The sequence below is a fragment of the Notothenia coriiceps genome, unplaced genomic scaffold (genome assembly GCF_000735185.1).
Source record: "Notothenia coriiceps isolate Sejong01 unplaced genomic scaffold, NC01 NC01_scaffold00034548, whole genome shotgun sequence".
Classification (NCBI taxonomy): Eukaryota; Metazoa; Chordata; class Actinopteri; order Perciformes; family Nototheniidae; genus Notothenia; species Notothenia coriiceps.
The window spans coordinates 506,409-523,307 of NW_011367249.1; the positions used below are offsets into that span (position 1 = coordinate 506,409).

Genomic DNA, 16,899 nt, shown 5'->3' on the forward strand with positions numbered 1-16,899 from the left:
GAGCCATACATAGGGTCTCAATATTTCTAATTAAAGAGATACAAAAACGTATAAGCACAGTAATTCTACGGCACCACATTGAAAAATAAAATGCTATTGTTTCAACACACACAAAAAAAGAAAAAACACACACCACCAGAGCACAAGACCAAACACACTGTATCAACACACAGCATGACACTAGTAGTATTAGCATTCCAGGCACAGTGGGCAGTGGATATTGCATCAGCCATCAATTTTTAAACTAGCTGGCAATAGAAGTTTGTCCTTTTTTACCTTAGCAGCATAAAGAGATATTGCAAAAGGATGGCTGGCCAGACAGCTGAGGTGAAACCTCTGAGCTACTTTACTATCCAAACTTATTAAATAAAGATATGAGTGGTTGTGTAAACCATGAATTCAACCGGGAAGATGCAATACCCACTGTTTATACCCTCTCAGCTACACAGAGCACTCAGGCGAAACTTCGTACTCACATATTCAGCTGTATCGTCCGTTTCCCACTAACCCCCCCGCCAAAGAGGAGAGCGCAGGAAAGAAAGTAATATTTTTTTTAAAGAAAGACAGAGAAAGGAGAGGGAAGAAATAGGATTGTGAGAGATGGGGGCATTAGAGGTTTGGGAGCAGAGGGTTGGGTAGAAATAGGTCACTGGTTTTGTGAAAGCAGGAGAGAGAGAAGCTGTTTGAAGGCTGTGTCATAAGAAGCAGCTGCAACAAAGCTGAGAGTTGTAAAGCTCTGCCTGTGAGGCCTGGAGACGTGTGAAACTAAAAATAAGGCACCTCGCTGATACTGTAAAATCATTGATAGCTACAGCCAGCAGTGGCATTACGATGTTGCTTTACAATGCTTTAATGATGAGGTCCTTTTTTAATTTACTGACAAAAATATGCAACTTAGAAGATATTTCTTCCAGGCATTCTTTGTTGACTGCTGGGTGTGTGCTCCGCTTGGGTCTTATAATTTAAGTTATTTAAGCTCATTCTACTCTTGGATTCGTGGTCAGCTAAATGCCAAGGAATGCAACGTGATTCTGGTGGCATTTGGCCTAAATAGAACATAGAAAGAATAGATTCTGATTCATTCATTCCAGAAATATGTAGAATTGCGTGCAAGTTTTCTTTTCTGTTTTGCTTTAAGGCTATCATTTCCATTTGAATGATTGCTACTGTGCACGAGAGTCTCATTTTGGCTGGATGCTCATACAAGTTTTGTAAAATGAAAAAAAGCCCATTATCGAGGGCTCCATCACAATTTGAGCTGTCAGTGCAGGCTGATTTTGGGTGAAATGTTTTCATGCCAATTTTTACCCCCCGAAGGCACAGAATACTATAATCAGAATTTTCTTTGAGTTTTTGCATTTGATACAAGTGCACAATCAGACATTTCATGGCAGATGTTGCCATAAAGAAGGGGTCTAGACATTGCTAATAAAAGCCATGGAGGCAAAAGAGGGAGGACAAGATGAGTGAAGCTTTGATTACAGTTCTTGTTGTGGGCTGAGGGGAAAATAATATTACAGCAATATGAAATGAAATCCAAGAGGGAAGAGCACCCATATCGCTTCCCATTCTCCAGCAATATTTGGGAAGCCACAACAATGAGTATAAAGCAAACAATTTGCGGTTTCTCTGAAAAAAAGTTTCTTTGAATTTTGAATTAATCACTGTCACTTTGTGTTTACCTGTTTTGTGTCTTTGTATCATAATTGAAAAACAGATTTGAAGTCAAACTGGCATATTTCCATATTTCCTATTTAATTTGAGCAAATACTGCATGGATGCAGAGTCTAGGGTGCTTTGAGGCTTGATTTGAAATAGTTTGATGACTTGTACAAAATAAACTGAGAGATGGTCATACCTGGGCATCGGCCAGCATGACATCCTTGATGAGGGGCAGCCCCCGTGACTCGCCATTTTCCACACGGACATAGTGAACCTGGTAGCCACGGATCTGACCGTGCTGCTTGCCTGGCGTCAGGGAGCGCCACATCACCTTTAGTGCTGTGGAGTTGAGGACCTCAACTTCCACTCGCCTTGGAGGAGCCCCAGGAACTGTTTAAGACAAAACAAAAACTTTAATCAGATATAAGTGGGAGAGGGAGATAGGAGGAAATGTTCTTCATGAATCAAATGCAAAACAAGGAAAAAGCTTCACATCCTTTCACCATTTCTAAAAGCAATGCAGGATGAGACTGGCATATTAAACAATGTCAAGACATAAATAACCTCCTTACGTAGGCACGGACATAGACTATCCATGAAACATACCAACAATGGGCTAAAATGATTATAACAACAACAAAGACCAACACTCCATGTTCAATCTTACGCAGTACGCAACACTTTATCCTCCGCCTTTTCAATATGTGTCTGTCTGCCATCAGTTGGGGCTCTCAGTCATAATGATAGGCCTTTATGGAAGGCCTTGCTTCTAGGCCTTTCCGTATGCCCAGACTGACCCTTTGTGAGATGGATGTGCCATTAAAAGAACTCTTACACTCAAACTGCATTCCATTTGATCCTCTTTTCCCCCTTAAATCACAACCCCATTTCCTCCATCTTCCCAGGCAGGATCATGCACCAATGTTGTTTATTACCAACATCTTCTCTACATTTTAGTCCTGACACTTCTTTTTTTTTTTACCTGGCACTTCTCTGTCACACGTTATTATCGCAAAGGTGTTATAGCTATTGTCAGTGTGCTGTGGCTTTCAACGCTGCAATTCCAGATGCTGGGGTCTTTAAAAAGGTACGGTTACAATTTCAGCTCGTCTCTGCTGTGGCACTCGTTGTACGTCAGTGTCAGACAAATGCTTAAAACGCTGTGGTAATGGATGTGAAATGGATCGTGGAGAATAGAAGGCAATGTCAGCCATCCGTCAATGATTTAGATGTGCTGTGACATCCCCCCCATCTTTACTTGTCAGTTAACGTGTTTTATTACTCAACTGCTTTTCCTTTTTGTTATTTATATTCTGCTATTTCACTTGGCTATATTATGTTAATTGTGTGGTTCTTTAGAGCTTGATATTTTCTTTTACACTTATCTCGGCTTTTGTGTGTTTTTAAAGCAGTTTGTGGTACAGAGTTGTTGCACATGTAGAGCAAGGTGTGTATAAAATGCATTTATCTGTCATTTCTATTTATTTATTGTTAGCATCCTGAAGCACGTATTCAAGTAAGTGGATCTGATTTGCAACCTTTGGCACACACCTGCTGGTTTAACCTCCAACCTACTGTTGCTAGTGTAAATGCAAAGTTCGATTTGGCCTTGCAGTGTACTGCACTCATAAATGCTTATGACTCTCAGCTGAGCAATAGGATACAGTTAAAAGCCTACAGATAGAGGCAGGATATAGGATGTGGCAGCTATTATGAATAGCATTTGGTTTGATATGTTTAAACAGCAAGACACTTGATTTCCCAAGTGTGTAATCTGTTCAGTGTGTAATATTTTCCTTTTATAGGGTTTGGTTTACTCAGCTATATGTAGTCCTTTTACTTGGGAACAAGGATTTCAGTACGCTTTTGTAACCATTCTATAATAATCTTTCTATGGCGCCCATGTTTGTAATGCATTACGTAGAATGCATACAATCTGCTTATAGGACTGTATATTTATAGTTATAAGCAAACTTCATAATGCTATATAAGTGAAAAAATAACATTAAGCCTATGCAAGAACATGACACACAATGCTTAAATAAATCTGTACTTTAGCTCAAGGAAAAAATATATCTAAATGACTAATGAAGTGATACATATATTATTAAAGAGATAATTATGCATTGTAAAAATATTATTATATAATACACTAACATGGAAATGACATCATGATCCTTGCAAGAAAATAGGGTAATTATAAGTATATGGATGTCATAGAAATCGTTGCTTTCTAATGTACGCCTGTAAGATGAACATGTACTTCAAACATGTTGCAGCAATTCCTTTCTAAACATAGAAATCCAACATCCAACTCCAAGGGTTAGATCACAATTTAACTAAAAAACTAAACTTTCATTACTACATTAGCCACATCAGAGATGAATGTACCGTCTTCGTCTGTGCGGCAGATCAGGGGCTCGCTCTCAGGGCCCGGGCCGATCTCAGTGAAGGCAGACACAGTGATGCGGTACTGGGTCCACTTCTCCAATCGCTGCAGCAGCACCTGCTCGTCCGTGGCAGGGACTGTGGGCTCCTCCAGGGGCTCCCCATCCTCACTGCCACCTTCTGACGTGCCCACCACCTGGTAGCGCACCCTATACCCCGCCAGGTCACCGTTCTGACTCTTCAAAGGCGGGGGGCGCCAACTTACCAGCAGGGTGGTGGAGCTGGTGCTGCTGCACTTAATTTCTTGAGGGGGGGCTGAGGGCTCTGGTGAGGTGGAAAGGACAGGAAGGAAGGGGGTCGAGGACGAGGAGGACGGGGAAAGGAGGAAGGAAGGGGTGAAAAACAAAAAAATAAAAAGATGGGAGAGATAAAGAAAATGATAAAAGGATAAAGAAAAAACAACAAGACTAATTCAAACCAAAAAATTGCAAAAACAAAGGCTGAGGCAAACTATGTTTAAAAAAATCATCAAGCAAATGTCAACAGAAGAGGCTTATATGGACAATGGCACATGATTTTGTAATAATGAAACAAGATGGCTATACCCTTTTGAAATAACTAGGGACTAGTGCAGTAAACAAAAGCGTCATGGTATTTATTTTTTGCTCAAGCAGTGTTTTTTTTAAATGTATTTATTTTTAAAATGTATTTATAGAAGGACCATGCATACAAAAACATTAATCTCAGCAAAGAGAAGAGATGCAATATGCCAGATTATAGCTAATAGCTAATTTCCATCTGTGGTCCTCAGACAGGTTCATAACGATCAATAAAAATAATAACATTACATGATCTCTATCAGTCAAACAATTTTAAAACCTGATTTAAGTACTGCTCAATAAATTAATACATAGTACACTTACATGATCTCGGTCACTTGTTTTACTATCACTGAGGATATCAACATAGCAATGTAATAATTATTCAAGAAAAATAAGTTCTCAAAAACATTGTGATCTTAAGCCCTACTTACAACAGAACCCACGTGTCTGTTCTCCTTTGTTTAACAATACAGGAGAAGAATATTGTCTTGCTATCCTTGTTAAAGCCTTTACTCAATATGCCTGCTGTTTCCCAGTTCAGTTCCAGATGAACTGGTGTGTATTTTATTCACACTTAGCTTAATCCTTACTAAAACTAAAATATATAAACTAATTTCCTCCCACAGGGTCTCTGTAATTATTGCAACCACTAAGCCACTTGATTGTCCACATGAGGATAAATGACATACTGTCATAAAGCCAGGACACAAATAAGTGAATATTTTCAAAAATATGTTTGGTGTTAATATGCATTGTTAGTTCAATGTATCATTGCCATTGTCTTGTCCATCTTTCTTTAAATGAGCATGATTGAGCCATCCATTTAAAAGCATTTTTTGTAGCAGAAGTTAGAACAAATTGGCATTGACTAAGACAATATGGTCCTACTGTATGTATTGTTATAAGCTAGCAGGGAGGTAGTGTTCTTTTTCATTTCTTACAGTTTAAAAACACTCTTTTACTTGTGTCTGAAGTGTTCTTCCAGCAAATATTAAAACCTACACATCTGTGAACTTTCAAAATCAAATTCAATGCCTCTCACTTCTAATCTGTGCCAAGGTCTTACACAGCTTGTGCTCGACCACAGTGTGCTGTGCAGGGAGCGATAAAATGTTTCACTTCTCATCCAGAGTTTGGTATTATACGGATAAAAGGACATGTATGAAAATATTTCTATCCATGTCGGGTTTTCTTTATCCTCCTAATTTTTGTGTGAGAATATATTCCCTCCATCTTGGTGTGACAACCCCAGTTCATTATTACATTTTTTCTCTGTTATGCAAGGGGAAAATAGCACAGTAAACAAAAACACAATGAAGTACCATCGGAAAAAAAGCATTCCACACATAGCAACTCAGAAAACAGAAATCAAATAATACCCATGGAAACAAGCAGCATATTGTCATTCCAAAAGAAAAGCTAAAGAAATAAATTATGAACTAAAGGAGGGTACTGGGAAATGAATTTCTCTGTAACCCAGGTGACTCGAAAGAAAGAACCACAACAACAGTTAAGGTTCAAAATGACAAAAAAAAACATGAAAAACAAAATACTCAGCATAAACTAAAAATAATAACATTATACTTAAAAAAACAAAACAACCACCAACAAACACAAATAAATTACTGGCATTGTCTGCATTATACGTACCTGACTCCCACAAATACTACATGTTTAAGACTTTCTTACCACCAGCACCTGACTACAGAGCGTGCTTACTCTATAGCCAGTGAACAGCAACACTCTCCCTCTCAAGCCAGAAATGTTGAATATCATCCCAGTTTTAAATCAATCAATAATACCTTTAATTTTGTCTCATTTAGAGGTTGTTTTGGAGACATGTGTGGGTTATTGAGAGGGAGAGAGCTGGCTCTGTGCTGTAGCGAGGGCTGTTTAATACTCATGTATCTTTGGGCCGGAGCGTCCACAAGACTGTGAGAGGGGAAGCCATAATGGGAAAACTCACTCCCAAGATATTCTTTTCTTCTGGACTTTGTACACTGACAACCTTCCATGTTAAAAATGTGTTTAAATAAATCCCATTTCATAGCCTGCTGCCTATGTATGTTCATAAATCGTACTGTCATTTGGAGAATGCTAACACACAAGAATAGAGAAAGAAAGATGGTAGGCGTGTATTTCTGACTTCATAAAAGTTTAACTACAGTGCTTTGACTGCAGTGTAATTTTAGGCAGGAGAGCAACAAAATGAAAATAACAGACAAGGGATCTGACTATCATAAAAGACTCCTCCCAGTGAGGACGGCATGTTCCAGCACACAACAAATAGGGCAGGACCTCAGCCACAGTTCCCAAACCCTTCTCTGTGTCCAATGGGCTTATTTACTTACGGTCTTACTGGATTCTGAGCCTTTCAGCTTCTTTCCTCCGCTCATATTGTATTTGCAAACTCTCCACGTCAAGAATGATTGCTCAGTTCTCAATCTTTGTGGTGCGAAAAAGGCTGAGAATCTTACAGGGGCCAGGCTATCACAGTGCACAGGCATCCTCATGCCTGATAAGGGTTTAAGACTAGCTGAGGCAAAGCTTTAATAAAGTGCATATCCCATGAAGGCCAGTGTTGGGATTATGGATAGAAGAACTATACAACCACAAAAGAAGAAACTCACTTGAGGTTCTTTTGAAGCTTCCCAGAAAGAGTTTCCCAAATGCTATTTGACGAATAATAAATCATTTCTGCATTCATTTTCTTCACTTTGATGTTGGTCTGTTGTGATATGAGTAAGAGCTCTTGATATACAATCTGTAATGTCTAGTAATGGTGTCCTACCTAATCATTATGACATCCTCAGATAAGAAACTGTGACATACTTAGTGGATATGAATAACAAACACACTAAATCTTAAATGACGCAGTATGCCAATGCTTTTTGCTATCGTAGTATAAGCACATGTGTGCATTTGAATCGTTTTTTCGTTAGAAGCCTTGGATGACAGGATGTTCATAGATCATTATGGAATTAATCCCCCCGATGCCAAATGGCCATGCTGTGGCTCAAACAAAATGTCCAATATTTCTAAAAAAACACCCGCAATTACAGTAAGTGGGCGGGCTGAACTGCGTGTTTGGCTAAACACAGAGGATTAAGAATCTGCCACTTTAATTTGAGAGATAGATGACTGGCTACTGGCAGGTTCTAGGTATAATCTAAATGTGTAACAAAGCTTGACAATCCAGGGGCCTGGCTCATCGCAAAGCATGAAATTAATTCTGATGCTATGAAATGGGATTCTTATCTGACACTCTAGGGCCGTGCAGTCCCCTAACACCCACTCCCAGGGTCCATCTTAGGTCAAAATGGCTTGCAACTGGGTTACAGCTCGAAGAATGGGGGGAGCCCTCCCAGCTCTCGGGTTGTGGACACACTCCGGCCACGTCTGAACAGTCTCACAAATGTGTTTTCTCAACCTGGTCTTATTATGGCAGCATACCAAAAGAGGCCTTGCTTCTGAATGAGGGCTACTGTTGCCAGTAAAAAAACTCGTGAATTGGTTTCAGCCTGCTGGATTATCGATTGAAAGACCAATAGAATAGTTGTGGAGATCTTTAATTTGAGAAGATACTTGGTGCACTCACGTTGGAGTAAATAAGCATAACAATTATTTTTTTATGGCAGTAACTTTTTACGAGTTAGTGACAGAGTAGTCCCCATGACAAAAGCCCCTGGTAATGCTGCTTGGACTGAGCACTTCAACAAACTGCACACATTTTGTACCACAAATAATGGACAATAAAGCAAACATAAAGCACATCATGTTGTCTGGCTTGCTTTTTACTTAGTGGAAAAGGGTTTCAGTCTGCTTGATAAGCATTGGGTTCAAATTCAGCTTGAAAAGGTTCTGGAAGGCTGCAAGGAGAAAATGGCCCCATCAAAGCAAAAAGCCAATAAAAGAATGTCAAAATTGTGTACAGTCATTTCTCTGTTGTCTGATTTGATTAAAATAATCATTTTTATTTAATGCTGTGTGTTTTACTTTTGTTGGTGTATTGTATGGGCCTATGGTACCCCAGACACTACAGTTTATTTTTTGACCCAAGGACATGTGTGTCCATGTGTGGCCTACAGGCTCCTTTTTATTACATACATAATGTGATTTTCTTCTGGTGTCTTTCCAAAAGGCTGACAGTTTAAACTGTTTTATCGCACTGTAGACACTCCATTTAAGCTATACATGTCACAATATCTTTATTGACTTGGATAAATAAACATGCTGCTATTCCTGACCTGTAAGACAAGCCAAACAGCAGACAAGTCAGTTTAATATTTAACCCTGTCATTAGGAATGCTTACTCTATGCTTTCAATTTTCTGTTAGTGTTTCAGAAAAAAAACAACAGTTGGATTAATTAATATGTAAAGGTCTTTAAGGTTATGGCAGACTGAATCCCTTAACCACGCAATCACTTACCTTAACGGATCCAACAGATCAAGTTATTTTTTGTGTTGTGGGAAATATTTTACTTTGTCTTACTTTGTATGGAACTTTTCTGACCTCAGCAATGACAAACCAATGGATGTGTATCCCATTTGCAAAAGAAACTTGTGATATATTTTGACGGAGGAGCCCCTTGTCTCGAGACTTGAAAAAAGCCATCAGTTTGACTTCTTTGTTGAATGGGCAAAAGTATTGTTTTGTCTGCTCTGCCTTCAGTGTAGTTGCCTGTGTCTGTCGTGGACTTGGTTTCATGCAAGAACCCGACTTGGGCATGAAAATAGCAGCAAGCTACAGTTTGGAATGATGTCAAACCGCTATTATTTTTGAATAACCCCAAAAGTAACAGGAAAAAAAAAAAATCCAACCCACATATTATTTTTCAAAAGACTCATAAAACATAAAAGGAGGAGGACACAAAGTGAGAAAGGAGATGTCAAGCCATTCCAGGGAGAGCTTTTGTTCCTTTGTACAGGGGAACAGGTGGCAAATAGAGAAACACAGCTGGAATAGTGTGATGTGAGAGGAAGAGAGGAGTGTATCCAATTCAATCAGCTTGTGGTTTACCAGTCAAGAACAAATGCAAAAACAGAGGTAAGGAAATCACAAACACACATCGACAGGTGAAGATGTGCACACACACTCGAGAGACGCCAAGACAAGAATGGTACTGAATGAACAGAAAATTATTCTCATGCTTGGAATGATCAAAGATCAACAATGCAGTGATAGTTTCTCAACAGCTACCCCAGTGGGCAGGATTGAATGTCACATGCAACTGGCGCTCTCCTCAGTGACTCTGCACTGTGTAGCCCTGCTGCCCAACAGTACCAAAAAGAACTGTGAAGTGGTAGTTCCAAAGCCCCCACAGCCGGATGTGGGGGTACATCCAACAAGTTGCACTGGTAGAAACAGAAAATGTGTTAAAAGAAGTCTACTCCCACCGCCATGGCTCTCCTATGTCCCAGTAAAGGTCCTTGCCAATTTATTTACAGTAAAGACAGCCACTCCCACAATGAATCTATGCATTTATCTTTATCCCTGCCTTTATATATTCTGTATCTGCAGGATCCACAATAACAACCTCAGTGCAGCCACTAATCCCCTAAACCTGGCTGCATTTTCCCGGCTCTGTACCATTAATGCATTAAATTTCAATACACAATGTCATTGTTCATCTTTGTGTGCTGTATAAACCCAAAATACATGAATTTCATACCCTGTCATTCCTACAGTTCCTTGGCTACTATTGGATATTTGATTGGATAAGCTGTGTGTATTTTCTTTCCCCACAGCGTGCACTACTGCAAGTTATTATATCACTAATGTTATTTTTAGCAGGGTGGTTTTAAATAATTCATTTGTGTTCCTGCCATCTGTAAAATGAAAATAATCAGGGCAGAACTGATATACTGGAATACATTCAGGAAGTTGGCATGCAAGTATTTTGGTGACTGCTGATTGTGTTTTTCTTTAATGAGTAAACTCAACAGCAAATTCCCCATCTCCAATTTGAATACAGTTCATATGAGAGCCTTGGCGGTCACAGAGGAGAGCTGACATTTTTTGTGTCTCTGTTACACGGAAGAAAGTGCACTTGCTGTTGATAAAGGAAAAGCAAATATGAATAAATGTGAAAGGGGTAAAAAATAAACGGCCACAATTGTAAGTGTAGGTAGAATTCATTTACACTCATGCATTGTTGGCACCAGAGTCACCTTATAAAATAAGGTAATTCTAAAATGAAAAGGTTGTAAAAAACTAAAAAAGTGATGTTAGCCATTTGTAGCCTAATTTTAACCTTAAATCACCAAAAAACATAAATGTTGGTCTACATAAGTTATCATACTAATATTGTTACACTGAGGTTAACATAATCAAGATGCAAAAACAATGTGTTTTAGAATGAAGTCAATGACACATTAGTTAAGTCAGCTTATTATGTAGTTCAATTTCTGAATCAGCTTTGAACCCTGATCATGTCCAAGATAACACAGTCATAGTTCAAAGGGGATGGTGCCGTTGACATCACAGGAAATACCATTGACAATCTCTAGTAAAAGAAAATGCGCACATAACCTCATTAGAATTCACTTCAAACAAGGCATACAATCATTTTACTGCTTTCCTGGAGAAAATGCTTGTTAGCCAACCCACAGAGAAGAGGAGAGAAAACCAAATAAAGGGCTACATACTGGCTTGCAAGGTCTTCTGTGTTATTTCATTGGTGAAGGCTCCAATGCCTTTGTTAGAGATGGCTGCCATGGAGAAGTGGTACTCAGTGTTTGGGCGGAGATTTCCCACAACATATGAAGATGCGGGCCCAAATGTTTTCTTCATCTATTGAGCGAGAGCGATGTTATTGACAATGTTAGATCATGAAAGGGTGATGTACATCTGTCAGTGAGAAAAGTATTGAAAAAAGAAAAGAAAATTGAATTCTTACCTGGGTCCCAAAGCTGCCTTCCCTGTAGCGAAGTTCATAGTTTACAATTCCTTCTTTCTCATAGGCTGCTTCCCAGGTCAGTTCAATGCTGGTATCGGACACAGCACCAACCTGAAATTTGGATGGTTGACCTGGAACTGAAGAACATAGCAGGACGTTGAAGAATGTATTACTAGACATTTGTAAAGAGATAGGAATTAATTATACTGTACACTTTGATACAGCCAAACTACCATTACAAATAGGGTGTTAAGAATGTGTAAAATTAAGTACTTTTGCCTGTTCATAGATTTCTACACATACCACAATGAATATCATGATATTTGGTATAAAATGGAGGAAGATTAGATTGAGAAAAAAAGATTATAAATAAGTACAATAATGTTTTCCCCAGTCGCAATCTGCTTATGGTGGAGTCTCTGAAATGGACGTGCCTCCTTGCCCTTGCATGGATGGAGTGATTTTGCTCAGCTCAGAAACTACTACTGGTGAGTTCTCAGATTTTTTCTCATTTCTGAAATGCGGCTGTTTTTTTCCAGACTGCCATGATCAAACATACTTTTGTCATCATTTGCAGAGGCCGCAGCTGTGTGGGTGAACCTTGCACAGCAGGGGTGAAAACTTGTCTGTCTGGCAGCAGGCACGTTCTGTTTAAAGTTTCAGAAACTGTGCTGCTGATGCACAAAAACAGCTGAAGATGTTCTTCATTGGCTGTCAAAGTCTTCTCCTCCAGCAGAAGGCAGGAGAACAAATGCAGCTTTCACTAGTTTCTGTTTAACTCATTTCAAACCTACTTAACAACCTTTTTGTACATCTTACAGGAGACTATTGTATGCAATATTGCCAAGTATGAAATTCACAGACAGCAATGAAAGTAAAAATACTTTGCCAAGTTTAAACTCAAAATCAGTTTTCCTATTCTTACCTCCTTGCAGTACTTTGACATGGATGGGCTCCGAGAAGGGTCCGTCTCCTACAGAAGTGAATGCTAGGACTTTTATTGTGTATGTCTCTTGAGGAACCAGACTCTGGATAGTGGTGAGAACGCTGTCCTGAACATTGTGGATCTGCCAAAGGCTCATGGGTTGGGAGTCGTCCATTGTGTAATAAACGCGATAGCCCTTGATCTGCCCATTGGGCTCCTCAGGCTCTTCCCAGCGAACCATCATGGTGTTTTGGGATATAATCTGTGCCTGTATGTTCCGTGGGGGACTGGCAGGGGCCTGTTCACCAGTCCGAGTTTCTACTGGTTCACTGGGAGGACCCTGGCCGATTGTGTTGACAGCTGAGACACGGATTTCATACTCTGTGTTGGGATAGAGGCCACCAATGCTGTAACGTGTAGTGGTGATGTCGTCCACAGTCTCATACTTGCTGTCTGGGGACTTGGCCCTATACTGGATGATATAGTAAGTCACTGGGTCTGGGTTGCCTGAGTCCCAGGTGATGGTCACACTGGTGGCAGTGGTTTCAGTAACCACGGGGGTACCTGGAGGCTTGGGAAGAGCTGTTATGGTGACAAAACAGGACGGGAAGAGAAAACAGTCATTTTTCAAGATATGAACTGATCAAAGAACTTTGTAGCAAAAACTGAAAATGTTCAAATTGTATAACACCAATACATGTTTCAATCTTGATAAAGTCGGCTATTGTACTGACACTATTTAGCCTCTGGGGGCAATGGCCAAATATTTTAGGGGATTCCGATGAAGCCAGCACATTTTAAGATAACCATAACGTTAACAGTTCAAATGTTAACTTGAGTTGCGGGAATGTCGTTGGAGGAAACAACCTCTATGGCTAATCTCTATAAACATATATCTGAATATGCGTCTAAAAAAAATCTTTTCTTCACACAGATTGTTTAAATGCAACAACCAAGTCCACTCAAATGTGATGAGTCAATAATACTTGGACTACAAACAGTCTGCAGATGGACACCAGAATGCATCTAATAAAACACACTCTTGTCCCATTTGTTTTTCTAGCGTTCACATTGTAACTGAACTTTTCTGTACATTATTTAAGACTTAAATGCATATAATATTTGTTTATACAACTCTTTACAAGCACAGTTTTCTCTTACATTTGACAGTGATCTGCGCCACAGCTTCAATGATGCCGAGGCTGCTCATAGCCACGCAGGTGTAGTTGGCTGACTCACGGACGCTGCTCAGTTCGAGAACATTCCTGCCCACTGGCATCTCGTCCTCCGGTGTCAAATCCTCTGTGTTCAGCATCCACTTGACGTAAGGCATGGGCGACCCTACCGCCACACATGTTATGTTCACACTGCCACCTGGCATAATTTCCTGACTCGTTGGTGGAATGGAGAAGCGAGGAGGAACCCGCCGGACTGGGAGAAGGCATGAGGAAGGGGAGAGGATGACAAAAAAGGGCAAGGGAGTCAAAAAAAAGAGAGAGGTAACAAGAGAGGCCGTTGAAAATGGACCCTTCTCAAGGAAATATTCAACACAAAAGGTTCAACATGGTACATGTGAACTGAAACACAAAATAAAAGAAGTAGACTTTTCAAAACAGAAATAATATACAAATGAGAAAGAACTAAACTAACAGAACTGCTTCAACAACAAAGTAGATTAACAATAAAGCAACGATTCATAGCAACAAGGTTCCATTGACCAATATTTGACCCATCACAGCACAATTAAAGTCACAAAAATCTATTATGAGTTTCTCATCTTTGAAACTGAACTGCTAATACATACAACTACAGCATAACCTGATCACGAAGTATGAAGGTGTGTAGTAAAGGCCATGTGATAATGCTATCACATAAAGCCGCCATGGCAACCTGGAACTTCCTGTCCTCTCAGGCACACATGCCAAACAGGATATAGGCCATCACAGGCTTCTCCCGTAGCACAGGAAGTGTAGGGTTACTGGGCTCTGACCATCTCTTCAAGACCTCTAAACACATTCCAGCATAAGTTTGCACTTGACACCTGTCTTTCTACCTAGATATCTTAAAGATGAGAAACTTTAATCAGATTTTTGTGGTTTAGGGTAGATCCACTGGACAAAGCCTTATTAAGATCTGACACGGTTCCATTGATAGATGCAGCTATCAGTTTCACAGACAGCATGCATAAATAGACCGAGGTAAATTAAGAAGTAAATGATAACAAAATCAGATATAAAAATTGAGGTAAAATGCATAGAGGAATATAACTGAAGGGTCGCTAGCATGCCCAGACAAAAGACGATTGGAGAGGAAAGAAGAAATACAAGACAGAGGATAAAGTTTCTGAGGAGAGGAACAAAGAGTGTCAGAGGAAGAAAAAAGAGAGGGGAAGGTTTGGAGGAGGGTGAAGAGTGGGTAACCCACTTCAATGCTGTGTAAACTTTGTTTTTCTTCAGCAAATGTGACAAAATGTGATGGTGGCACATTGTCACATCGCAGTCCCAGTTAACACAAAATACGTATTGCAGAACAAGGTATGTGCCTAGAAATACATAGAAAAGAACTGGTAGTTGTAGCTAGAGAATCTACAATCACAGAGTGTTGGAGTCAAGAAACAGAACTGGATCAACAGGGTGTAGAAATCCAGAGGACAAGAAAGAGAGTTCGAGGGAAAGGGAAATAGAAAGGTAAATGTATTAGGGCAGAATGGCAGCTAAGAGAGGGACAGGGAGGACCTCAAAACTCATGAATAGGAGTTGAGTGGAGGAGGTTGAAAATGAGTCTGAGACACATTGGAAGGGCGTGAAAGGTACTGTGTCATTAAATGTGTGTATATGTGTATATACATGGATGTATATATTTTCTGCGTTGGTATAGGCATGAGTGCGTGTGTACAGTATGCAAGAGTTAGAAAGTGAAAGAGTATGAGTTAGCAGAAACACAGTGTTCATGAGAGGCATCCCAGCAAGCACTTGACAAATACATCATGCAAGAGGTGACCATGTTCAACACTGACTGAGCAATCTTATTGTTTGCTTTGCCTAAGCACCACAATGTGTTGGATAAGTGCCCATTTTGCTAATCAGTCTAATGCAAAAATATTTTTTGTTACAATAACAAATATATATATTAAGCCAATATGGACAAAAAAAACAACTTACTGTAATACACATTTGAGTTATAAATTCAACCAAAAAAGATACAGACAACAATTATGGACTAACACAAACTAAAACCAAAGTATCTACATCTATTTAATGTCAAAATGTTTGTTGGGATGTAGTAGATCAAAGAGAGAGAAGCAATGTAGTGCCAATGTAGGAGTAAAAAATGATCAACTAAATGGAAGAGCTGACTAAGAGACAGACAGATAGACACGACAGGAAAGACAGGACACGAGAGACAGGACACGAGAGACAGGACACGAGAGACAGGACACGAGGCAGAACAAAACAGACTCAAGCAGCAAGACAGCAGACAAGAAGACAGAGGGAGACGGGCAGACAGACAGTGACGTATGGGCACGCAGACATACTGTACAGTACGCAAAGGGGAAGGGGTTTGGGTTTGATTGTCTTAGAAAGGGAAGGAGGAAGAGGGCATAAGTGAAGGATAGAAAAGGGAGACTGTGATTTTAAAAACAAATCAAAACAAAACAATAGACCATGGCTCAAAGTGGGTTTTTGAGGTCTCACACACTGGGGCTTGAAATCAAGAATAAAGTACACCTCCCCTCCATCCCACCTTAAACATTGCACCTCAATGCAAATGTCACTTGGGAAGTGTTTGGGTGGGGGATGTGAGGTGTGTGTGGGGATTAAGGGGGAGATTCGGGGGGGAGACTGAGAGGTAGGATAGGTAGCATTCCAAAATATACCGTGTCGATCCAAATGGGATTCATATGATCGTTGCATGGGACACTTATCACCTACAAACACTCTACGGGGATATTAACCAAAGAACTGCCATTTTCTGACCTGAGCAACGAGGAAAAACAATCACTCAAATGTATATAGCATTGCCAAATAGGTTAGTAATCTAATGCAAGCTAGCATTATGTGCAATATCCAAATGGTCAAAATGCATCTACTGTTGCTGGATTGTATCAGCCATATCCATAGTAAACATTAAAAGTTATAGTTAAAAGGGAATAAAAAATGGGTGGAGACCTTCTGCAGCCACTGTTAGGCTTTTGATGTGTCCTTCTCTCTAGTACTTTACATTCATTATCTAAGTCCTGTAATTCACTGATAATGTCAATTATGTTTCTACCTTGGGCAAGACATGACCTAAGCTAGAGAGCAAAAACTTCATCGTTGACCTTTGAGAAAATGCTCTTTTGTGGTACACAAACTCCCACACTGATTTGGCAAAACATGTACCAAGAACCAATGGTTGAGTATTCTGTCCTTGAAAAATGTC

At 39.8% G+C, this 16,899-nt stretch overlaps 1 protein-coding gene across 1 annotated transcript in view; it reads right to left on the minus strand.

Annotated features, from left to right (window-relative positions):
- The window catches only part of LOC104962319 (receptor-type tyrosine-protein phosphatase S-like), a 66,701-nt gene that overhangs the window by 25,618 nt on the left and 24,184 nt on the right, over positions 1-16,899 (minus strand). Inside the window, exons 5-11 of the mRNA XM_010790751.1 lie at positions 13,639-13,908; positions 12,478-13,059; positions 11,553-11,689; positions 11,302-11,446; positions 4,054-4,374; positions 1,859-2,052; positions 477-503 (exon numbers count right to left, since the gene is read on the minus strand). Coding sequence (XP_010789053.1) covers positions 477-503; positions 1,859-2,052; positions 4,054-4,374; positions 11,302-11,446; positions 11,553-11,689; positions 12,478-13,059; positions 13,639-13,908 — 1,676 coding nt within the window. The remainder of the gene's footprint in view (positions 1-476; positions 504-1,858; positions 2,053-4,053; positions 4,375-11,301; positions 11,447-11,552; positions 11,690-12,477; positions 13,060-13,638; positions 13,909-16,899) is intronic.